Source organism: Peromyscus maniculatus, chromosome 9 (genome assembly GCF_049852395.1).
Source record: "Peromyscus maniculatus bairdii isolate BWxNUB_F1_BW_parent chromosome 9, HU_Pman_BW_mat_3.1, whole genome shotgun sequence".
NCBI classification, from domain to species: Eukaryota; Metazoa; Chordata; class Mammalia; order Rodentia; family Cricetidae; genus Peromyscus; species Peromyscus maniculatus.
Window position 1 is genome coordinate 65,046,517 of NC_134860.1, and position 26,030 is coordinate 65,072,546.

The 26,030-nt window shown below is 49.9% G+C and overlaps 1 protein-coding gene across 2 annotated transcripts in view; it reads right to left on the minus strand.

Moving 5' to 3' along the window:
- Nucleotides 1–26,030, minus strand: part of Dpysl2 (dihydropyrimidinase like 2) — a 103,352-nt gene that overhangs the window by 17,123 nt on the left and 60,199 nt on the right. For both annotated transcript variants that reach the window (XM_042285062.2, XM_006988760.4), the window contains exons 4-8: nt 12,239–12,403; nt 8,572–8,633; nt 8,017–8,097; nt 7,250–7,318; nt 2,406–2,526 (exon numbers count right to left, since the gene is read on the minus strand). In XM_042285062.2, the coding sequence (XP_042140996.1) occupies nt 2,406–2,526; nt 7,250–7,318; nt 8,017–8,097; nt 8,572–8,633; nt 12,239–12,403 (498 nt within the window). The remainder of the gene's footprint in view (nt 1–2,405; nt 2,527–7,249; nt 7,319–8,016; nt 8,098–8,571; nt 8,634–12,238; nt 12,404–26,030) is intronic.

Consider the following 26,030-nt stretch of genomic DNA (forward strand, 5'->3'; position numbering starts at 1 on the left):
GCTAGAGTCTTCTGCTGCTCTTCCTTGTTAGCACCTGAAGACCGTGGAACTCCCCAGCGACGTGGGTCTGTCCGACTTCAAGGTTTTGAAGGAAGGCAGAGCAACAGCTTGAGTGCCAAGGCCACCCTGAGGAGGATGGCATGGGCACAGCTGGGTTCATGCATGGAAGGTTCTGGAACAGAACTAACTGAACTGCTTCCTCTTTTGGCCAGGCTCAAAGGTTAGCAAAATCAACATTCTGCTCTGGTCCCCAAAGCAGAATGCTGGAGTGAAACTGTACACTTCACGAGCATGCATAGTCTCACCCTTCGGGGAAGGCCAGAGGATTGGGAAGGAACAGAGACTTTGGTGCTGAGGGAGAGCTGGCTCGTGACTCCACCCCAGCTGTGGTCTGTCCAAAGGCTGACCCCTCCCTCTAACCAGGTGAGTCTATGATGGTTTACACTTTGGACAGGAAGGCCACGATACAAAGTCATGTGAATGTTTGCCTTACCTGAGTCCTTATTAGCATATGGGTGCAGAAAGACCAGTAAAATACACAAAATCCGCTGTCTACCATGTCCCCCCTTTCCAGGCACTGTACCCACTGTACCCATGCTACATGGAAGCAGTGGCACCAGGAAAGGTGTTCGGTGTTGAAGCTGAACGCCCAGCCACCTCACAAGTGTGCCTGGGTAACAAAGGACCGCGGGTTCAGTCACCACCTACAGGGTCTCCTCAAAAAATAACTCCAAGCCAACGCTGACCAAATTCGAGATGCGTATTTCAACAGGGAACAGTGGTGCACACCTGTGATTCCAGCACTCAGGAGAGGGAAGCAGGAGGGTCGGGAACTCATGGTCATCCAAAGCTACACAGTGAGTTCCAGGCCAGCCTGGGCTACATGTCTGAAAATACCAAAATGATATTGCTGCTGCTGCTACTGCTGCTGCTGCTGCTACTACTACTACTACTACTACTACTACTACTAAATAAAAGGCAGTTTCTCCAAACAGCCAGGAGAGGGCAGGCTCACAAAAATTAATAGTCTAGCAACTGGTCAAATGGAGAGCCCCAGAAAGCTCCGAAGAGCAGGGGCCAGAAACCACAGGGTATGTCTGGAGGCCATCTTTGGGACAGGCTAACTGAGTAGCCATGGAGCGATTCCTTCCAGAGCTTGTACCCAGTCACCCACCACTGAAAACATCCCACAGCCCCATGTGGATCACACAGAGACGTGGGAACAGCTGTACAGACCAAACCGGACAGAGGCAGAGGGGGAGGGGGAGGGGAGCACCAGCGAGGAGGGAAAAGAGAGATAAATGGAGATACGCGGGCTGGAAAGATACACAAGAAGAGAGATAGGAATCCCTTTGGCAATGTTCACTTCGGATCAGGCTAAGGTTCCCATCAGTCCGTGCCCTGCTTGCCGGCTCTATGTGCTGGGCTAACTCCTAAGCAGAAAGCATGTCACGGTGTGGTTAGCCAGACTCAGCAGCTGACAAGGGAGCTGCTTATTCATAATGTACAAGGTGCTCCACGGAACATCCCCGAGGGAAAGTGCTGGAAGGAACACTTAGTGGATTAGTTTCCAGGACTTGTCTCAGCTTCACTCAGAAGGCATCCACAGTATACTGGCAGGAAGTAACTTGAGGTGGCTAAACATATGTGTCCCGCACAAGACTCTGACTGTCCCCCAGTAGAAACCCCCCCCCCAAGATGGAGGGAAGACACATTTTGCACAATAGCACTTCCCAGAGGGGATCTGTAGCCAGTGAAAAGTGATGTAACCTATGTATTGTAGGGGTGGTTGTCTGTACTTCACCCCTGAAGCATCGCCCCTAGTAGGCAGCAGGTAACTGCTAGGTACCTGCCCACACCCGGGGTGTGGCTGAGACGGGGACCCCTTAAGACCTGAGATGCGAACGTGCTCGCTCTCTTGGCTACCTTGTGATCCTGGATGCTGGATTGCAGACCAAGTCAGAGTTCTCCAGAGAGAGCTGCCTTGGACTGCACCTCACCTCTCCCGGATTCTGTAACCGATCCCTTTGCTGGTTGTAAGACGCCCCAAAATAAACCCCTTTTGACTCTCAGATAAACTACGTGGAATTCCCTCGTTCGTTGCCGCTTTAATGTGTGTAACTAGGCTGTTTACACAGAATCATGTTGAAAAAAAATCCACTTATAGAGAGGGGGCTCCCTGCCCACATGGCCTTGGCTTTCACTAGATACAAACAAGGGCACGGACATGGAACAAAGAGAGGAAACCAGAGCTCCCCGCTCTGCTGGGCTACAATTAGGTTAATGTTGGGACGTGATCAAAGTGGCCCAGTTGGCATGAGGGTCGGAAAGAAAGAGACTCCTCAGTGCGCAGGCTCCTTCCTTCCACCTGCCCACAGTACGTCCGCAAGGCCCACACAGCTCACCCTTCTTCCGTGCCTGGGCGATGACGTCAGCCGCGCTCTTGCTCATCACTTTGGTGACATACAAGGGACAGTTGGTCTGATTGGCAATGGTGACGGAGCGGTTAACGGCTTCAGCCTCGACCTACGGGAGGACAGACAGACAAGCCTGAAGACCCAGCCCACCCTCAGGCCCAACTTTGTCCTCATTCACCAACAGAGACAGATGCATCCCTCAAGGTTCTTTCCCAAGTGGCACCCAGGACATAGATCCTCGGGGCCCCGCCTAGACTCACACTAGTAACTCCGGAATAGAACCTAGCCATGTGGGTTGTAACCACCCTGCGGGATGATTGGCAGGAAACAAGAAATTCTGAAGAGATACTTGGGTCACTCCCTTTAGTTTTCAAACTACTGAAACAATGGTCCCTAAGAAATTAGAATTTCCTGAGGAGAAATTTTATGACGGGAGAAGGAAAAGGCTGAAGCTGGGTGCCTGCCAGAAGAGGAACTTGTCCCCAGAGAAGACAGTTCACACAGTTCTGACTTGACAGAACACCTTCCAGGACGCCGCAGCCAAGACAACGATGGTTGGGAGGGACCTCGCCATGATGGGGACTGCCTGGCTATGCATACTTCTTGTCTTCTACTTAAAAGCTGTTATTTTTGTTTGTTTGTTTGTTTGTTTGTTTGTTTTTTAACTATGTGTCCATCTGTGTGCAGGTCTGTGTACATGAGTTCTGGTGCCTGTGGAGGCCGGAGGCTTTGGATCTACCCAAAGTACAGGCAGGCAGTCGTGAGCTGCCTGATGTGGGTGCTGAGACCCAAATTCAGGTCCCTTGCAAGAGCGGTGTGAGCTCGGGTGCATTCTTAACTACTGAACTAAAGTTCCAGGCTGGCCAGAAACTCCTGATCCCGCCTCCTCGCCTCTTCATCATAGCCCACCAAGTGTACCACCATGACCAGCAGCCTACTGCTTAAACTGAAATTTTGTCAGGCCTCTGAAGATGCGCTTACGGATCTCTCTGTTCCTCTTCCCAGTGTGACTACACTCAACTGCTTCCTTTCTCTGCTTCCAACCACAGCTTATTTCTCTAACTCACCTACTGAGATGACGGTCAAGCCAAGCTCGTCAGGGCGGCCAACGCCCAGGCTTTGCCCCTAGCTCAGGTAACAATTTCACTTCCTCACATTGGAGAAGCACCATACATTCACAGCCCTTGGCTGATCTCAATGTGGCTATTCACTCTGCTCTCACGATCCTGAGTGAGGGCATTTAATGTCTGTGACTCTGGAGCCGAGTCTGCCAGATAACTTGTGCACCCAGCCAGCATCACCCACAAAACAAAACAGGCTTCACAGGGCTCGGGAATGAAGCAGGCAGCAGCCTGCTCTCCGAGAGCGTGACTGGCCAGCCACAGCCTGGTACGACCTTCAGCACAGATGAAGAGCCACCCAAGTCAACCATCTGGCTCTTTATATCTGATCCTCAAGGAATGGAATTTCAGATCCCATGTCAGGTCTGCTGAACGCCCAACCAGGAAAGCCGCCTTGTATGGAGGTACACGTTATGTACAACAATGTGTGTTCGCTGTGACCGATGAAACCTCCCAAAAGGCTACTGCCTAAGGAGACATTGTGGTGTAAACTCTGGCAGGTGAGAAGGGGGGGATGGTCTTATTCTTTCTCTACCCATCATGCCCCACTCCTAACATCCTCAAAGCAGAGCTGGTACCCACTAGACGTTCAAAACTCGTTGCTGCACAAATGAATGGTTTCATCTTATTAATGTATCTTTAAAGGCCAGGCTGCCACTTCTCCCAGGAGAGAGATGTACTCCTCCCTGAGTTGACTTCACTAATCCTGTTCCCACTGGGGCATGGCAGGGCTGGGGTCTGTCGCAGCTCTAAGTGCTCATTCCAGTGAGAGAGACCAAGCCTCATTCACACTCAGCTTCTGGGCATGAAACTATGTGAAGGGAGTCTACAGATCTACAGAAAAGCACACAGCTTCAAAAACACTCACCCAACACTCAAATGTTTCCCATTCCAGGGATGGCTGAAGGGAGCCTCCCTCTGGCTCCCTGGACTCCTTCCCCTCCCGGAGCCTCCTGCTGGGCTGCCAGCTCAGATGTCTCTAGTGTGAAGTGTGAATGAAGGGGACTCCAAGATGCTCAACACTTTGAGGGGAAGCCAGAAACAACCCTATTGATGTCCCAGCACAGACCCTTCACAAAGGGACAGACACACTATAAATAATGACTGGGTCTACAGGCCTGCCCTCAGTAAAGTGGGGTGTGCAATGGCTCTAATTAAGAGGCCAAATGGGACCGGCTTCCACGAAAACTAGTGAAGAAAAACCCTGGTCCCAGGGGTCTGTCTGGATTTGCATACACACTGTGAATGGAATTCAGACTCCATCTGGCCCCACAGAGTGGCCTGAAATTGGACAGAGGCCAAACTAAAATGCCAGCTCTCTGGAAGAAGAGGGTATTTAAACCTCGCTCTCCACCGTCCCATCAAAACACTCCAGCCCCCGAGCCGCAGCAGATAGCGCTGTACGTGCACTGGGCCCTGACGGAAGTCTCTTTACATCTTCTGGAAAGGATATAACAGCTTAAAAATAAAACCTCTTTTCCTTCTAAAGATCTCAGACATCTGGGAGGTTATCTGTGTGGTGTCATAGACTGACCAGCACAAACACACAGGGAAATGACCTATCCAGGGACCCATAGCAGAGTCCAGATATGTCCGGCAGTCTCTGGACAGCCTCTCCCACCTTGGCAACCTGCACAACTCAGGCCAAGCTGGGAAGGTGTCTCTGCGATGGCTTCACTGTACACATCTGAGTGGCCACTTTCCTCACAGGCCCCAGGCTCTGACAGCTGTCCCTTGCTGGTAGCCAGTCACCTTCTAGCCTACATCTATACACTTCCTGTCTGCCTCTGTGTCACCAGCTCATGGGCAGTCCCTTTCAGAGAGGCCCATTCCCCGGCTCAGCTCACTGCCACACGGGGCCAGGCACTGGTGTGATCGGAACACAGGCTTGTCACACTGAACCACCTCCGAAGACGGGGCATCCCTAGAGTCCTGCGTTCTTTAAAAAAAGTCTCCTTTTTTCCATCTTTTTTTAGCTAAACACCAGGGGAAATCCCACTGAGCGGGCCACCTGGTGGGCTGCAAAGAGAAGCATATGGTGGCAGGAAGGTGTTCTGCAAAGCTCAAATGCAAGCTGGCCATCATGGCACCTGCCATGGAAGAGATCCTGACGCCACCACACAAAAGTGAAATCGTTATTTAACGTTGTGTCCTGTGTGCTGCTGGCGGTTTCTTCCGAAGTGGGCTATCCTGCAAGTCCACTCAGAATGGCTCCGTGTTCGATCCTTCCTGCCGCCCCCCTCAGAGTTGAACACACAACAGACTCAGTTTGGCACACTGAACACTCCCCGAAGGAACAGCAAGAGTGGAGGACCCAGAGTCCTGACTATTCTGCCAGCCCCTCCCTCCCTCCCTCCCTCCCCCCTCCCATCCCCTGTCTTTGCACCTCTAAAATCCCTACATCTGGCCTCACCTCACAGGACTGTCATGGGGTGAAATTACTCAGGGCATCATCAGGCTCAGAGCCTGGCATAAGCTGGGCACCTCCAAATCAGCTGAAAAGCCTCCTCCCACCATGCCATGCTCCTAGACCTGCTGGCCCTTGGGGGATGTCTGTAACTGGGCCCCGGGGTATTTTGCAATTCTGTATGACAATAGCCTAAGAGAGGCCACTTTAGCTGAGCCACAGACAAATGGATTGAAGCTTTCTGTTTAAAGGCTCAGTCACAACGGGGGCTCCCTGATAACGATCTCCTTCATGGAGACCCACGGGCATCCTTCCTGTTTCCGTGCTTTGTTCTGGCAAGCTCTGGGATCTGGTGGCCCCAGCTCCTTCACAGATCACTGACCAAACATCCTCCTCTGGTCTGGTCTGTTTCTGGAAGGGACACCTTAAATGTTGAGCCTCCATCTATCCAGGTCCCTGAGGGTCTCCTCATAACCTCTACCACATCTTCACCATCTAGAATGTTCCTTGCAGAACTCCCCCATCATCCTCTTCCCTCAGAGCTGTCAGATGGCTGTTAGATTGACCTTCACCCTTACTGAAGGACCAGCCTCCGTGTGGTGGTTTGAAAGAAAAATGGCCTCCAAAGGGAGTGGCACTATTAGGAGGTGTGGCCTTGTTGGAGGAAGTGTGTCACTGTGGGAGCAGGCTTTGAGGTCTCTTTTGTTCAAGTTTCTCTCAGTGTGACTTTCAGTTGACTTCCTGCACACTGCCATGCTCCCTGTCATGATGATAATGGACTGAACCTCTGAACCTGTAAGCAAGCCAGTCCCAATCAAATGTTTTCTTTATAAGAGTTGCCATGGTCATGGTGTCTCTTCACAGCAATAAGGACCCTAACTACGACACTGTAAAGTAGTGTAATGTTAAAACTCTAGTGATAAAAACTCCTATCTCCCACAACATGATACCTGCAGCCTCTGACTCCATTGTCTAGTGTGGTAACTATGCTTTATAGCCTGGGCTAATCCTGCTCACAGTTTTCAATTGGTTCTGACCACTAGGACCCATTGAGCATGCTGCACTGGGTGAGGGCTCCTCATGTGTGTTTCAGAGATGTAAAAGGGCTCTGTGATTCCATCTTATGTTTGGGGGGCCTGATGGTATTGCTGGTGGGTATGCACATGCGCACACATGCACTCATTTCTTTGAAAGACCAGTGTGCATCCAAATAGCCCCACTTTTAACGGGTACTGGGGGGGGGGGGTTGTTCTGCACAGAGTCCAAGAGACACCAAGTCACACATCCCACTCCCAGATGTTCACCTCCTCTGGTCGGCTCAGCACATGTCCCTCAGGGCCCGTGATGCCCAGATCCAGGATCCTCTGCTGTTCCTGTAATGTGCAGAAAAAGCCAAGTGGTCAGAGGAGGTGGGTTTCAGGTGGCTGACAGCTAGAGAGCTGGGCAGAACACTCCCTAGCAAGAAGTACAGTGGGCCCTGCTGGATCCACAGTGTCATCCCAGACCTCAGAAACGAAGGGGTCACTCCACTAATCCCAGTCCCACTTGAGCAAGATGGCTCAGTGGTTCTCGAACTGTGGTCTTGACCCTTTTGGGGGTCAATGGATGTCCTGCACATCAGATATTTGCATTATGATTCATAACAGTGGCAAAATTACAGTTATGAAGTAGCAATGAAATAATTTTACGGTTGGGGGTCACCACAATATGAGGAACTGTATTAAAGGGTCACAGCATTAGGAAGGTTGAGAACCTTCCCTGGGAAAGCTACAAGTAGAGACACACTCTTGGCCCACAGCAGAGTATATGATGATGCCCAGGTGTAAACAGGGTGTTCCTCAGACTCCATCCAGAACAGCTGCATTGCTGTGCCAAGGGAAAGGGCCTTTCGAGAGTGGGAACGAGCCACATGCCCTAAGAACACTAGCAGGAGATCACTGACTGAGCCCCAGTACCAGAACACCAGGCCCTCTGGATTTCCACACTGGTGTTCAGCTCCCAAAGCTGTCCTACATTCTTGGGCTTGCTTTCTGCAAGATGAAAAAAGAATGTGAGAGGGAGAGTCCCATACCTCTGCAATGATGTCACCATTCTCTGCATGGACTTGAGCTATGGCACCAATATCCCGGATGACGCTCAGCACTTCATAGATCTGAGGAAGAAGAGGGCAAGCTCAGAGACCAGAACCTGAATCTTCCAGGTCAAAGGAAACCCCCTTGGTGGAGGAGAAATGGCATCCAGGCTGCTCTGGTAGGCCGGGCTTAGCCATACTCTCAAGGGGACTGCGTCAGGCCACTCTGCCATTCACAGAGGCAGCCCAACCAAAAGGACAGGAGTGAGGTGTGAGAGGCAGAGGAGGACAGCTCTGCACAGGTGTGGTGAGGGGCCCTCAGTACCACCTCCAGGCCACACGGTATCCTGAGTAGAGGTTACAAGGTTGGATTCCAGAGTCTGGCAGAGCATGACTCCATTAAAGGCCAACTCCATCAGAAACCAAATCTGCCAGCCATGGCCCATTAATCTATGGGCGGGCTATACACACATGGAAGAATGTTTCCCCAGATGGCAGCGGTGACCAGACCAAACAGAACATCAGGAGCCTTCTGAGAAAGACTGACTTTCTTACCTGGGAGTCCGTCAGCTGGAATCGATCTTTGAAAGCCATGTACACGAGGAAGGAGTTTACACCTAGTGACAGACAAAGAGAGGTAGATGCGTGAGTTTTAATAGATACGCCTAAACTAAACAACCTAGAAGACAGACAGTGCTGTTCACACATGGGCGTGAGCCCGTGCATATCTGTGGGAGGAGGGGGGTATAGAGGATGCAGAAGAAGAGAAAAAGAAGTGGAGACGCCATGGGAACAACAAAACAGCTGTGCAGCCACACGCCTGTCATCCCAGCTACTTGGAAAGCTGAAACAGGGGGGTCACACTTTCAAGACCTCTCTGAGCTTCAGAGTGAGTTCAAGCCAGCGTTGGAAGCTTAGAGAGACCCTGTCTCAAAAACCCAAAACTCCAAAGGGCTGGCACACAGCTCGGTGGGAGAGGGCCGGACTATCATTGATGAAGCCCTGGGTTTAATCTTCAGCATCACAGAGTGGAAGAGGAAAAAAGCATGATAGAGAAAGACAGAGAGAATGACAAAGCCAACGGGAAGCTGGGAACAGGATTTCTGGAAATTGTTTTTGGGTTTCTTATGATTTTCCTGTTTGGGGACTTTGAAAGTCTGGCAAAATTAAAAGCAGCAGTGTGAATGTACTCACATAGCAGCATAACTCACAACAATCAGAAGGTGGAACGACCTGCCCCACCCCACCCCACTCCCCACGCCACCCCACCCCATGCCCAGGGCTCATCAGTGGGTGAACAGACACAAAAAATGAGGTCTCTGTGTAAGCCGGAACACCTTTCAGCCTTACAAATAAAATGTGGCTGTGTGGGACAATGGGGATGAGCACAGAAGCCATCCTACTGAATGAAAAACCCAGTTACAAAAGGTAGGTGCTGCAACGCCCCATGTGCAGGAGGGACACAGAGCAGTCAGTGTCATGGACAGGCAACACCCCACGTGCAGGAGGGACAGAGCAGTCAGTGTCATGGAGAGGCAACACCCCATGTGCAGGAGGGACACAGAGCCATCAATGTCACAGAGGGCAGATGGGGTTATCTAGGCTGGAGGAAGAAGAGGGGGAATTACAGAGACAGATTTTCATTTTAGCAAGATGACAATTCTGAAGGTGGATAGTGGTGATGGTTTGGGGAGTTTTTATTGCATTTGTGTGCTTATGCCACAGCATGCACATAGAGGTCAGAGGACAACTTGTGGGGAGTCAGTTCTGTCCTTACATCATGTGTGCACTGGGAATCAAATTCAGGTCATCAAGCTTAGTGCCAAGTGCCTTTACCTGTTGACCCATCTCAGAGGCCCCATACTGATGGATTCAAACCAAGGTGAAAGTTGAGCAAGTCCACTCAACTGCACACTTAGAAGTGATTCAAACTGTGCATCTTGGGCTGGAGAGATAGCTCAGAGGTTAAGAGCACTGGCTGCTTTTCTAAAGGATTCAGGTTTGGTTCCCAGCACCCACCTGATGGTTCATAGCTGTCTATAACTCCAGTCCCAGTGGACCTAATAGCCTCTTCTGGCTTCTGCATGCACCAGGCACTCACACAGTGCAGAGACACATGTGCAAGCAAAACACTCATACACATAAATGAATAATTTTCTAAAAAAATTCTAATGCTATATATGTATATACATATCATTTATCACCTTTTTTTCAAAAAAAAAACCTTTCTCAAAGTAAGTATTTATTCTGACTTTGACAAGAAGATGAATTACAAACTTCTGACTATGAAAATGGCCTTTTCTTTGGCAAGCCATGCTGGTTTGAAGAAGCATTTTTTTTTTTTTTTAATGAGAAAAAAATCCATTAGTTTGGCAAGCAGCTGTCCATCCTAGCATCTTGGAGTTCTTGCCTCCCGAGGCACCAGACCAAATATCCCTGTCCAAGAACCATCACAATTCTAAACAATTGTCTTGACAACCTCAGAGCCTCGGAGCTTAATTCAAGCCACCTGGGGATGCTGGAAGCTGCCTGAGCTAAAGGCCTCTGGGCATCCCAGTTTTTCATTCCATGCTAGGCAACAGTTGCTATGGTAACCTGCCTAGACTGATTTAGGATAGACTGACCCTAAGAATTGGAAGTTAAAATCCAACAGCATCTGGGTATTCTCAAGAAGCAAGAACAGTTCTAACTAGGAGCTAGAAATGCCAGAAGTGTGTTTGGAAGCTCTGGGCCCTAGTCTGGTTCCAAAATGATTTTAGGGTTACCTCTTCAGAGGTGGGAAAAAAGTTACAGTAGCATTGAATGGCCATTAAGGGAAGCTGTTGCCTCCTAGCTGAAAAAAAAAAAATGAGATCTACTTCTGGATGGAGATGTATCACTGTCTCCTCTCCTAAGAGGGAATCACCTGGCTAAGGGACTGCCCCTCTGGAAGGCAGGTTCACCTTAAGCCATGCTAAAAAGATGGGAGGAATAATTACCCTTTAGCTAAGGGAATGGACTTTCCATCCTAGAATTCCAGCTCCCTCCTGGAGTAGGTTTCAGGGCTACAGCCATGAGGCTTCACACATCTGCTCGATTTTCTGAATTACTCAGAAAAAAGAAAAACGTTAACTTTTCCACTTCTTTCCATCTGTTTTCAAAGCGTGCTGTCTCTAACACTCTGAGCTCTGCTGCTTCTCTGAGCTTTTGCAGCCCCCCCTCCCGACACCCCCCATGGCTGCCATGATGCCAGTTTCACCCAAACAGCATAATCTTTCTCTTTCTCTCTTCTCTCTTCCTCCGCCCTCCAGGCAACTCACCTATCTTGGGTTTTTTTTTTTTAAACTCTGTTAAAATGGTTCTTGAGTGTCAAAAAAGAAAAAGTAAGAGTTTGCAGGGTTGGGGGAGGGGGATAGTTACCTCCATGCTAGGAAGGAACTTAAAGAACATCTTAGTCCAATATTCACAGGGCAGATAATAATTCAAATTATTAAGATTCAAGTGTTTCGTGAATTGCCCCACGTCACACAGCTAGTCTGTGGACAAGCTGGCTTCCCATCCTAGAGCCTTTTATACCGGATCTGTGGGTGCTTCCCATCAGCTTCCATGCCTAGATATTTGCCTCCACTTTTCACTCACAGCATGTACTGTTTCTGACTCTGAACTGCTAAGAACAAAAAAATTAGTACTACTTCCCCACAAATCAAGACCCCGTGATACCAAAGAGTGACTCCTATTCCACAGCCCAGGAAAACCATGTGGTTCAGCTCCACTACCTGAGCCCCCCAAGTCTCCTGTGGGCAGGAGTCCTGGGGCACCTAGAGGGAAGTGAAGACACCTCTGTCCTCCCTGAGAACCCTTCCTCCCCAATCCCTGGGATTCTCTGGAGCAGAAAAGGCCCTTCAGGTTGTCCCAGGTTTGAAGAGTCTCATAACCTCCTCAGGGAGCCTCATTCTTACAGGTTTGTATGACATGCTTGCCCCAACACTTCAAAGACAAACCGAGTGCCTCACTGGGCCTTGGAGGGCCAATCACTCCTTGAGACCAGAACCCTCAAGCCAGCGATCGGTCGGAAGCTGTTACACAAGAAGACACCCCAGGGCAAAGCCTTACTCATCTAGGCTTCTGCTCCCACACTGGGGTAGGGTAGTCAGCCTAAGCTGTAGCCTAAAACCTCCCACTGCTTGCTCGAGGAAGGCTTTGAGTGAGAACAAAGCATCTCCGGTGGAGTGGCAAGACCTACCGTGGTCCTTCACCAGAGCTTCCATCTCCTCCTGGATGCCCTTGTGCCACTCCGTGATGTCCACGTGCAGAGAATAGTCGCAGCAGGACTTGCTGTCCGCCCACTCCCTCCATTGATCAAAAGCAGCCAGCAGGCTTGTCCCGGGCTCAGGAACCACATGGTCAACTAGGAAGGAACAGACATTGGTCGTCACCCCGGGAAACGCATGAGCAGGTATTCACCCACTTGAACCCTGCACTGGGCCTCCCGGGTTCCCACTGGAGACAATGATCTCTCCAACAATGTCTAGGAATGCACTTAAGCCAGCTGAGTGCTCCACAGGGAGAAACTTCACATGGGACAGCAGACACGTGAAACCGTGCATGAACTACTCAGATCCGATTTATCAAATCCTCGTGCCTGAGACCTGGGGCGCATTCCGAGGACAATGAGTCCTTATGGACAATGGCAGTGTCAGAGGGCCAGCTAGAGGAGCCAAACCCTTCTTTGTGCTCCCAGCTGCTGTGAGACGCCCCAGTAGACAGTCAGGCCTCAGAGAGGCTGGAGCGGGGCCATGTACGATGGGCCTCTCCAAAGCAGCCAGCAGCCTCCGCGCACTCCTAGCCACTCAGGTTTCTACCGTGTAATTCCACTCTGTAATTTAAGGACAATCTTTCATCTTAAGAGTTTAAAACATTTTGAAGCTGAGCTTGCTGTAATATTATTACTAAGGCAGGCTGATATTTCGGACAAAGACCATGAACTCAGGCTGCTCAGTATGTCCGCTGGCCCCACTGGTTGCCCGCAGGTGCCCCTGGGTACACTGCTCTGCTGTCCTAAGTCTCCGTGCTGCTTTTAAAGGGGATTGTATTACCTGCAGACTTTGTTATGAAGATCACACACAGACAGAATGTCTATCAGCCTTACAGGGCTCCTTGATTTAAATCCCCTGGTGCCTTCCTTTGCACTGCAAATACACTTTAAAGTCCCCAAGGAGCCCTTCAAGAGCCTGGCTGACCCCAACAACAGGACCCCGAGACGTCTCTGTCTTGTCTTCTATCTCCAGCTGAACAGGCCATCTTTCAGTTGCTACATCAGGCTGCTGCCTCTCACCCCAGGGCCTTTGCACATGCTATTACCTCTCATAGGTTCCCTGGAGAGCTCTTGCCCCAGCTTCCTTGATGACATGAGGTTTTCTAGAACTATTATCGCCCATCTTTTGCACACACACACACAACAAAGTACTACGATTCCAACTGAAATTAGCTGTCCAAGGTTCAATCAAATTCATGCAACAATGAGGAAAAGGCTCAGGACTCGGGCTCCTAAAGCAATGAACCATTCCTCCAAAATGGAATACTAGATTTCCTATGCCCAGGTTCAAAACCTTCAGATGCAACTACATTGTGATTGGCATAACTTGGCTTCATACATACCAAAGATATGATCATTAGATACAGCAGTTACCCCTGCCTGGTCATTATACATACATGTACTGCATGTCACACTGAACCTCGTAAGCCAATATCATTACCAGATGGCAATTAAAATAGATGTATTTTAAAACACACTTCTAAATCCTTTTGTCAGAATTCTTTTCTTTTTTTTCACACTTGCTCACTGGGGACTTCTCAGGGACCAGCTCAAAGAACCAGTCTATGTAACCACAGGGCTCCACAGCTACCTAGTATCTAGAACATGGTGCCAACTGATGAGGACTTTGGCAAAATGCTACCCTAGAAACTCCATCAAGACAATTCCAATTTTTCTCCCTAATCTGTGCTCTCTACTACCTACTACCCCCAGCAACAACAAAAATATCACTTTGTTAGCAGCAAGCATTCTGGAGTGTCTGTGGCTCAAGCCCGCCTCCCGCTTCCCTCCCTCTCCCCCATCCCACGCTCCCAGGAAGCCAGGCAGACCTTGGAATACCCTTTATCTGCAGCTGCAATCCTCATGCACATCTGCCAGGAAGGGCAGACTCAAGCATCTCCCCAGAGCCCGGCTAGATCTGACCCTAGCAGACATCTCCAGTCTCCATCACGGCCTCTGTCCCTGACACGGTCGCCATCCATGGCCATCCTGTGGTTCTCTTACTCCTTTGATTCAGTCTGTTCCTGCCCACGCCATGCTCCTTGCTCAGGCAGTGGCCCCTCGCTGAAATCCTCTCCCTCAATCCTTTCTCAGACAGCACCTCCCCATCAAGCTCACGAGACTGCCACCATCTTGGATTGCACTACCACCTGCAATAGCTTCTGAGCGACACATACACACATATACTCACACACACACTCAGAGACACACACACAATTTATTTGCATATACACTCACTCACAAACACACAGACACACACACATATCCTCAGTCACAGACATATCCACACATACACACACACACACACACACACACACACATACACACACACACACACACACTACAAAGCATACGCTCCTCAGAGCAAGGACCATGTTCAGATACAAGAGAGGCTCACTGAATGCCCTATGTAATCACTTCTTGGCACGCACATCTCACCTTTCAATCAGTTGAAAAAACAAATGGGGTTAAGTGTTCCCTCAATATCTGTGAGCAACATTCTAGGACACCCCTAGGACGCCAAAACCCCACAGACACCTAAATTCCTTGCATTAGTATGTGTACACAGCCTGCTACATCCATCTGTATACTTTTGAGGGGAGGCTGAGAATTGATCCCCGGATCCCAGCATGCTACAGTCCACTCCAGACCCCCTCCATACACCTTATAGCCTCTCTATATTGCTTGCTTGCAGGACCTGATGCACTATCACATAGCACTCTGCCTGTTTGGACCTGGTGCTTGCATTGAGGCAAATTTCAATTTTGCATTTTGTAACTTTCCAGAAATTTTTTCCAAATGTTTCTTATTTGCGGTTTGGCTGAACCCAGAATTAATTGAATCCACAGATGCAGAATCTTTGGATCCGATGGGTCAACTGTGCTCTCCTGGTAACAGGGTCAGCTTTCCCATCCAACCCATGGGGCTGCTATGAATCCTAGAGACCCTCCTGACCCACCCCGCTGGACGAGGAATGTTCCTTCTACCAGACATGGTAGGAAACCGGCCTTCCTCAAAGCTGATTTTTCTAAAATAGAGGTGATTTTAGACAAAGGTAATATTACATCTACTCAATCACCAGCACCCTCCATCAAATCAACCAACTCAACTTGGTACATTTTCTCTACATCTTTTTTTTCTACATGCTGTATTTTATTCGATTTCCTTATCTATAGTCTATCTCCTTCCCAGAAGCTTTAAAGCGGCCTTAAAAAGATACCCAAGCTAGTCCTGACTAACACACCAGAACGCAGGTGTTAGAGGCAGGAGGAGCTTGACAAGTGTGAGGCCAGCCTGGGCTACATAGTGAATAAGCCAGCCAGAGACACTCAGGAAAAATAGATAACAAGAAGGAAGGGGAAAGAATGGGGGGACATTAAACAAATTCAAGAACAAAGTTGTATGTTTCATGTTTGTGTGTGTGTGTGTGTGTGTGTGTGTGAAGACGTACATAAATGCATGCATAGTTGTGTGTACATGTGTGCAGACCTGTATAAATGCTTTGTTTATGTCTTTGCATGTTTCCACCTATGCAGAGGCATACATGCATGCATGCATGTTTGCATCTACGTGTGTACGAATCAGTAGATGAACGTTTTGCAAGCTTCCCACATCGGCTAGACTTCAAGTTAGGCTCTCAGGCCAGGAAGTCTGACATCAAGCAGATCTCTTTCCTGGGAACCATTGCTCAAGAGGACACTGGGAACAGCAACGCTCAGTCTGGGAATAATGCTCAACCCACTGAGTATAATGACCATTTCAAATGTCTTAATACTGCATTGGATAAAATGGTTTACATCTACACGGTGAATGCTTTGATTTGCCCATTCCAGAGAATAAAGACTAAATTCCCTAAGTTCTGTCCCTAGACAGGCTCTTTCATTCTATTTATCCTGTCAGTAATAAACATGGCTGCTTTGAGATACTCTTAAGATTTCATATTTTTGTTTTATGTGTAGGGGTATTTTGCCTGCCATGGAAGTCTGTGCACCATGTGTATCCATGGTGCCTACAGAGGCCAGAAAAGGGCACCAGATCCCCCTGAAACTGGAGCCACAGGTGGTTGTGTCACCATGTGGGTGCTGGGAACCAAACCTGGGTCGTCTGGAAGAGCAGCCAGTGCTCTTTAACCACTGAGCCATCTCTCCAGCCTCCATGATACGCTTTAAAATCCTATGTGAGCTCCTTACCATTAAAACATACATGTTCATGCTCCCCCAGGGCTGGGCATCAAACCTAGTGTCTTGTGCGTGGCAGGCAAGACCATTCCTGAGTAACTGAGCTACACTGCCAGCCCCTCTGGCTTTTATGAGAGAAAAAGTTTCTTTCAACAGCGCACTTCTTTCCGTAAGATCTGTCTGTTTCCTTCTGCACCTAAGGAGCTCCACGCAGGATGCTCCACGCAGGATGCCTGCTCCGGGGACAGCAAGCAAGGAGCCTGCTGTGGCTCAGTCTCCACTCACCCTTCCACAAAGCTGTAGGGACAGTGGCCAGAGACACCTTCAGATCAGTAACAGGACCCAGAAAGAGACTCAGACACTGTGACGCCATGCTTCTCCATCTTCAAGGAACACGAGAAGTGTCTTGAGTGTAAACCCCGGTTCATGCCCTCACCCCTTGCCTCTGTTCTGGGACCACGGGTCCAGATGGGAACCTGAGGAAGTGAGTTTCTGATAAGCAGCCATTCTGATTCTGGCTGAGGACGGACTGTTTTTCCATTCGCCTCTCCTTCCATTTCCACCCACTAGGCCTTTGAGGGCCTGTCCACCACACAATGGCAATGCCACTTTCAAAACAGAACCAGTTCCCTAGCTACAAGGCTAGGCCCTCCCTCCACAGCCAAAGGCAGTATCTGATTAGTGAGCTGTGGGATCCCCAGCACTTGAAACAGGCCTATTTCCTCTAAGCTAATGACACTTGCAAACGTTTCCCTGAAATGCCTGCATGAACTTTCCCACCGTTCTCCTTCCATGGAAGGTCTCCTGGGAAGAGCTGTTTCTCGGGAACAGGGCAGAGGGGTCATGACCATTTCCGGAGGGAGCAGGGGTCCTTGATGAGGATGCAAAGCAGAAAACCCCTCACAGAACATCTCTCTGGTGACCTTCCTGGGTTAGCTGTCCCTGTGAGAAAGGCACAGCCACTGGCCAGCAGCCGGCAATGACAAGGGGGTGAACAATAGGGTGGAAGCACCCCAAAACCTGGGTCTGCTGCCTGTGGTGGCCTTCCTTGTGGGTGTTTACTGAGATTTCCGGACTCATCTCTAACCATGCACAGCGGAGGAGGGTAACACGAGGCACAGGGAAGAGTATCTGTGAAATGCCTTCCACATGATGGCTCTCATTCCCTCCTCAGGGCATCTCCATAGAGTCCATAGACTCGGGTCCTCCTGCTGTAGCATGAGCCAAGCGCATGCCCTGGAAGGATGGCCTGGACATGCTTTCAGTGAAAAATCCCAGAATTTCCAGAGAGTGACTGACTACAAATTGTCTTAATTCTGAAAGTTCTAAATTCCAAAATGCTCCAAAATCTGAAATATCGTGACACCCGTGGGACGTTCCACACTGATCTCACATGACAAGTACCAGCCAAATTGTAGGCATGCTACCCAGTTGTACAGAATTGCTTTCAGGGGCCAGGGGAGGAGCTTGGTTGGTAAAAGGCTTTCCTAGGATGCCTATGTCTTGGTCTCCAGCACTGAGAAAACTCAGGTCTGTAATCTCAGCGTTCAGGAGGTAGAGGAGGCTGATAGATCAAAGTAAGATGGAGACCAGCCTGGTATACATGAGACTGTCTCAAAAGAAAAAAAAAAAGGCCCCAACATTACATAAGGTCAGAAATAAACCTTTCTTAGGAATTTCACATTTAGACCTGAGGCCCATCTTCAAAATAACTCTTTATGTATATGCAAATATCTTACTCTGAGATTTGAAGCTCTTCTTATTCCAAATACTTCAGATGAGACACACTGGACCTGTATTATTGCCTGTCCTATTACTACAAAAACCATCAAGGGATCCTACCTCTTTTTAAGAGCTTGACTGAACATAAGACAAAATTCACCCAGTTAAGGGCACAACTCTATATTTTTAGTATATTCACATTTCCATACAAGCATCATCCCCATCTAATTTTAAAACACAACCCCCAAAGAAGTCCCACACCCATCAGCCATCCCTCCTCATCCCTTCCTTCCCATTAGCCCAAAGCAGCCGCTAATCTGATCCCGGTCACTTCACAGGAAACGGAAGTGTACGCTGTGCGGTCTTCAGGGTCGCCTCTGGCCCTTCCACACATCATGAAGCTTCCAAGGCCAGCCCAGGCCGGCCACTCCAGCATGAGTCAGCACTTCACCCCTCTTTATGACCTGCAGCGGCTTTGATATCCCATCCTTAAGCTTTTGGACATAAGTAAAATATGAAGACATGAGGAAATCAACTGCAAACTTGGAAAAGCCGAATAGAGTCCCTTTGGAATTGGCAGTATTTCAAAAGACTCAGAAATTTTAATTTTTTTTTTTAAGATCACTGTAGGTTTTATTTGTGTAATGTGTGGTATGCATGTGCATGTGTTTTCACATGTGTGTATGAGTGAGTGTGCATCCTTGTGAACACACATGCAGAGGCTAGAGGTTGCCATCTGATGTCTTCCTCAGTCACTCTACACTGAGGCAGAGTCTCTCACTTGAACCCAGAGCTCACCAGTTTGGCTAGCCTAACTAGCCAGCCAGATCTGGGGTTTTCCTGTTTCCACCCTCTGAGCGCTGGGAACCCACACTCTTACATGATAAGCACCTCCCAAGCCCTCACATGCGATTTTTAAGAAATGGGGCAGGAAGATGTCTCACACCCTTCATCCAACTTCCCGGTTTGCACCCTTCTCCGGCTTCCGTTCCCATTTCTGACAAGTACTCGGGAGGGGATCTGAACAGCTAAACAGCGGGCCTCCGCCTGGCTGAGGGATACCAGCCCCTTACCTCCTCTCCTCTCCCACGACCTTCATTTGCCTCAGTGTTCCTCAGAGCTAGCCTTGGTCCTAGCACCTGCCAGACAATGGAGTTGAGATGGCTCCCTTTTCATACCAAGAAAAATTCCCCCCATAAACACCTTAAGTGGGGGACATGGGTGATGGCACCTGTCACACCAAGGGAGCTGCCTGTCACAAGATACCTAGAGCTGCCTACCTCCGACGCCCACCCACCCAGACTTCCTTCTCAGACTGTGCCCGGTGGGAGGACGTGGCCCATTCCTTCCCAGCTTCAGGAAGATGATTCTAGGAGAACGCAGTCAGAAGAGGAGATGGAAGTTGGGAGCAAGGCAGAGAAGGTCGGCACTGCTAACTCGGAGACATCTGACGCTCCAACGCTTTGAACAGCATCCCCAGTCTTCACTCCTATCCCAGAGAAGCCTGCGTGTTCACAGCACCCAATTCAAGAAACGGCAGCTCCCCTCCCCACCAGGGACTATGACGCTGTTACAGTGTCACACCCCAGCCTGTATTATTTCACAGCAATCCTGTCGACTCACACGGGCATCATCCTGGCTGAGCTCATCCCAAAGTGATGTCATGTACCCTCCTTCCATAGACACTCGGTGTAGGTGGGCAGGGTAGGCGTATGACCCTCCAGTCACAGCTTACCACAGTAAGCCCTGTGGTTTATCTGCTATAGTAATTTTTTTATTTTTATTTATTTATTTACTTACTTACTTACTTATTTTGGTTTTTTGAGACAGGGTTTCTCTGTGTAGCTTTGCGCTTTTCCTGGAACTCACTCTGTAACCCAGGCTGGCCTCGAACTCACAGAGATCCTCCTGCCTCTGCCTCCCCGAGTACTGGGATTAAAGGCGCGCGCCCCCGCTGCCACCACCACCCGGCCTGCTGTAGTAATCTGAATGAGAAATGGCCCCCTAGGAGCTCAGGTATTCGTTAACTTGGGCCTCAGCTGGTGGCACTGCTTAGGGAGGTTTGGATGGTTTAGGAGGGGTGGCCTAGCTGAAGGAAGTGGATCGCTTTGACAGTCCTTTGCCTCGGCCCATTTCTATTTCACCCTCCCTGCTTCCTGTGGGTGCAGATGTGACTTCTCTCTCTCTGCGGCTTGTTCCAGCCGCCTGCCGCCGTGCCTTTCCCACCGTTACGGACTCTGTTTCTGAACTGTAAGCCAAAATAAATCCTTTCTCCCCCTGAGCTGCTTTGGTCATGGGGCTTTATCATGGCAACGGAAAAGTAACCGTCCAAACTGGGGGTGTGAAGCAGTTGGCCTTGCCCCCGGCCTCCGGCGACAGCCGTCTTTCCAGGCATTGTGCTGGAGTGGTTACCCATGGCCACACCCTTGTCTGCCTTCCGAACACAGGCAGGTCCCCGGAAGCAGGCAGCTCTCAAGGGAGCCCCAGGGTCAAAAGACAAATACCCCCCTGTGTGGGAGAATATGGATTCAGGGCATCGGGTTAAGAGCTTGTCAACATGTCGGCACCTCATAAAACCCTTTCCTCCTCGCAGCTCACACATGCACTCCTGGCAGCCCAGATCAAAGGCCAGGCTAATGAAATCTGTGTGTTGTGATGAAGGGTCATTTATAACATGCAAATCCCTTGGAGAGTGATGAGTCAAATGATCAGCAGTAATTCCCTGACTCATCAAAAGCAGATGCAGAGGCGGGGGGGGGGGGGGGGGGGGGGGGGGGGGACAAGGAGCGGGTGAGAGCCCTCAGGCCATCCTCCGCAGGAAGCAGGAGGTCAAGATATCAAGAGCAGGTCCACCAGACTCAACTGGGCATGGGCCAGGCACAGGAAGAGAAGGCTCAGAACGACCCTCTCCACCACAAACAGCTTTACTTGCATTCTAGGGCTTGATGGTTTGAGCGCATTCATTCATAAAGGTCGGACCCGGTTTGGGCATTATCTGGAAGTCTTATCAAACCATGAGCCATGTGGTGGTTTGAATAAGAATGGCCCGCATAGGCTCGTATATTTGAATGCCTGATCTGCAGTTGGCAGAACTGTTTGGGAAGGATTAGGAAGTGTCCCTGTTGGAGGCAGTATGTCACTGGCCGGTGGGGGGGGGGGGGCGGGGGGGCGGGGGGGGGCACTCCATCCCCAGTTAGTGCTTGAGATGCCCCCTCCCGCTCGCTCCTTCCCTCCTCTCAGGGTTGTAGATCAGATGTAAGTTCTCAGCTGCTGCTCCAGTGCCATGCTTGTCTGCCTGAAGCCACGCTCCCTGCCATGGCGATAAGGGACTCACCCTCTGAAACTGTGAGCCAGCCCTCAATTGAATGCTTCCTTTTATAAGCTGCCTTGGTCGTGGTATCTCTTCTCAGCAACAGAACTAAGACAAGCCACATGGCTGGAGAGATGATTCAGTGGGCAAAGTGGTCCAAGCGTGAGGACTGCAGTTGAGATCCCGGCATCCACATAAAAGGCAAGCGTGCACCTGGAACCCCAGTACAGGGGACAGCAACACGCATGTCCCCTGGGACTTGGTGACCAGCTAGTCTAACCAATACTGTGAGTTCTATGTTCAGTGAGAGACCACTTCATGAAACAAGGCAGAGAGCAATGGGGGGAGACATGTACATACACACAGGTGAACACACACACACACACACACACACACACACACACACACACACACACACACACCAGAAACCTTGAGACCTAACAATTGATCTGCAGAAGGCCTCAGGGGGCTTTGTACACAGGCTGTTGCCATGTGACCACGAAGCCCACTGACATAAGCTAGCTGGGCAGCCTCGACCTGTGCAGCTGAAATCAGAAGGATGTCAGAGGTCTGCTGGGACCACCCACTGCTTTCCTGACAAAGACTCCGGGTTCTGGGCAAGTTTTGAACATGGCATAATCAGGGTTGTCGAGACAGCCCCGTGGGTGGAAGTACCTTCCGCCAGGCCTGGTGACCCGATGTTTGAGGTCCAGAACCCACAGTGTAGAAGAAGAGAACTGACTCCTGGAGGTTGCCCTACAGCCTCCACTCCATGTACTCCCCCACCATACATGAACATACCTCCACACACTAAATAAATGTATTGGTTATTTAAAAAAAGATTTTTTTTAAAGATGCATAATCAGATGGAACAGCTTTGGAATTTAACTCAGGTCTGAATCCTAAATATTTGTTTTCCTTTTCACTATAATAGAAGAAAATGTTACCCATAATCCAACCACCTTACTAATAATTATTCGTCATCCCTATTATTCCCCAGATCTGTCATATAGACACATATATTTAATGGGGTGTAATCACAGGCCATGCTCATTTTTAGTGGTGTGGGACTTTATCTTAAGAACATGTTGTGTTATCATCTTTTTGATCCATCTTCTAGTAAGAGTTATCCGTGGGGGTATCCATCAATTTCACCATTTCCCTGAGGAACAACCTATGGCTTTTTCTACATCCCCCAATGACGCATAATGTTCTTATGAACACGCTCATGTTCCTAACCGGTCCCCTACTTCAAAGTCTTCCCTGGGGAGGATGCCAGGGTCAGCACAAAGGGACGGACTACGGCTCTCAATTCACATGACCAAAGCAGAATGGCTTGACTCTGCCCCAAGCAAGTCATGGGGACGTCACTCCAGATAATACTGGTGCCCACTTTACAGGTTTGCGATCTCAAGGGGTGAACACAACACGCCCTTCACTCTCCTTGGCTGCCTTTGTTTTAGAAAACTGGCCACTTTCCAAGCTCCATCTAGGAGGACCGAGGAAGACAGGAACGATTCAGCAGGCCAGCTGTGCAGAGTGACTCACAGTCTCACGAGAGCCTGGTCCAGTGGCCACTTGGGCCATTTTAGCGCTCACTCTTCTTCAGCTCCCAACTTGCATCCAGGACAATTCCCAGCTAACGCTGACCCGTTAGGCACACAGAATGGAGACAGGGTTGGGAGGACAGCCCAGGCCCTAGTTCCTGGCACTGTGAAAGCCATGGCCATCTCTACTTCATGTTCACCTCCCGGCACCGACAATTCATAGAAAACACCACCCTTGCAGCAGAATGACACTCCTGTCGCCCGGGCAAGGAAGCGAGCAGAAGCAAAGGTGAACACCCTAGCCAAAGGCTGCCGGCTCCGGGCTGCTCAGCATTTCTCCAAGAAATGTTGAAGTCACTGGCTGAGGGAGGGGTGGGGTTCCTGTTTCCCGTCCTTAGACAGGCACTCTGGGTCAGACGCTGAACAAACACCATCACTGACAGCAGCTATGGCCCCTCACCAGAGAGAGAGAAACGCACTCTGATTCGGATGGGTGCGTCATGCCTGGAATTCCTCTAGCTCTGACATCCTGAGAGGGACCGTGCCCAGCCCTGCCGGCACCCCGCCCTCAGAAACCCTGCAAGTTCCCAAGCTCGCCAGCTCTCACACGCTCAGTGCAGACCACGGGGACTCACTCATCTGAAAAGACAGAATGAAATACTTGCTCGTTCAAAGACATGTCAGAGGACCAGGAAAATCCATATTATGTGAGAACAGGCCCCAGGGCCCTAACTGTCCACTCCAAGCTCGCAGGAAATGAGGACATGGACAAGCTGCAGGTCTGGCCTTGAATCCAGGCACTACACTGATAAGGTCCAGGAAGCTGAGCAAGTTAATAACTCCTCCGTGCCTCATTTTCCCCATCTGCAAAAGAGGTATAGCTACGTGTCTACCCCATAGTATTGGGAAACTGAAACCACAGTGTCGGGTGCGCACCTGGGTGCCTCTCTCACTGCTTGTACAACTTCAAGGTGCTTGACCCTCCCTGGACCTCAGTTTTCTTATCTGTAAAACAGACATTATTCTAACACCTGCCGTGGCACAGCAGTTGTTAAGGCCTTACAACAGACATCCCATTAACCCTGCGTCAAATGACTAAGGAACACGGGACAAAGCTGTTTCTGCAATTCCCGGCCAGTGCTGTGGTCCCTAAAGGATGAAGCTTCTCTTGGGGAGACCAGCCACACGACCCAGCAGCAGGGGAAGGGGAATGAGGGTGGCCTCGAGCAGGGAGTTCCAGCAAGGCAGAACAGGGTGTGGGGGGGAACTGGATAAAGACTCTGCAGAGGGAAGGCCAAGGCCACAGCACCACAAGAAAGGCTTGGAACTATGAGTCATCCCTACAGAGGAACAGACTTCTTCAGAAACAGACCAAAACCCAAGGAACAAGACGAAGCTGTCCTATTTACGGGACAAGTGGGTAAATGGCAGAGATCCTCTGAGGATTGTCGGCCAAGGAGACATCTCAGTTCCTGGGGAAATTCCCTGCACTAACCCCCACCACCCCCCCATGCCAGGACACCAGGATACAAAACAAAACAAATCCTCCTCTCTGGAAAGTGTTAGGATCAGGTCAATTTGCTTCCCCATGTTAAGAGGACTTGAATGTGGGGAAAGCTGCCAATCAGAGCAGATAACAAACTGGCCTCATTAGCAAAGCTCTCTGTCATTCCAATAAAAAGCAAAGCAACCTGATCCTACAGGTTCCTAGAGATCTCCCCACACATCAGGCCCCTCCACAGCAGGCTTTGAAAGTGCAAGAGCAATGCTTACTTTCCAAACCCCTAGGGACACAGGAAGCCCAGGCTGGCTGGATGTCTGGCTCATTCCCTTCCCCATGTGTATATATATATGCACACGGATGTGTGTGTATGTGTGTGTGTGTGTGTGTGTGTGTGTGTTCATGTGCCCATGGGTGGGTGTACATGCATGCATATGGAAGTTCATACATGCATGGAGGCCTGTGCGTGAGTGACAAGGAGGAGGTGGGGTGAAGGCAAGCTCCCCTACCCTACTTCTTGGGGCCTTTGGGCCATTTAAGGGAAATAGAAGAGACACTTCCCAATTTTCACCACAGTCTGCCAGAAATAAACTCCAGACGATGAGCAAATTACAGAAAGAGTAAAGAGATGTGATGAGCCCGGGGGACCGTGGATGACAAACTAAAGATTTGCCACATGAGGCTAGGTCAACCCTCGCCAGCCGGGCTGGGCTCTGTGAGCACCACCTCAGCACTGGCCGGGCTGGGCTCTGTGAGCACCACCTCAGCACTGGCCAGGCTAGCCAGATGAGGTGGCTGGAGAAATATGTCATTCATGACACTTCCTCTGTTTGTGTCAGCTTTCAGTTGCCCTGGGCTACAGGACCACAGATTTGGTGCGGGCTTGCCAAAAATAAGAGGTTTGGGGGCAGGGTGGAGCATCAGAAGAGAAAGAAAGAAGGAAGGAAGGAAAGAAAAGGAGAGAGAGAAGTTAAGAAGTTAAGAAAGGTCATATACCACAAGGCTCCCATGTGCAAAAATGCAATTAACTTGGTTTTCATTCCAGAAGGTTCCTTGTCCAGAAGACAACCCAAGGACACGCTTGAGGACTTAGTCTTCCCGTTAGCAGGGACTAACAGCAACATGCACATTCACTTGTGCAAAGCTAGGTTAGTATACTCCCAAAAGCCCAAAGGCCACAGACAATAACAGGAAAGGACGCTGTGCCAATCCATGGGAAGGGTCGTGTTTACATTACTCCTGATGTCCACATAGAAATACTACAGCCCGATGACCATGACCCTCTGTGAAAACACAGATTGAAACAAACACAACAGTGCTCACACCTCTATCTGAGGGCACAGTTTACAGCTCATACATGATTAGCATACCGGAAGGAGCATCTGGTTCAGATACTACCCACAGGGGACACAGGACCCCATCGGTACACGGACAAACATCCCCCCCTTGTACAAAAGCTGCC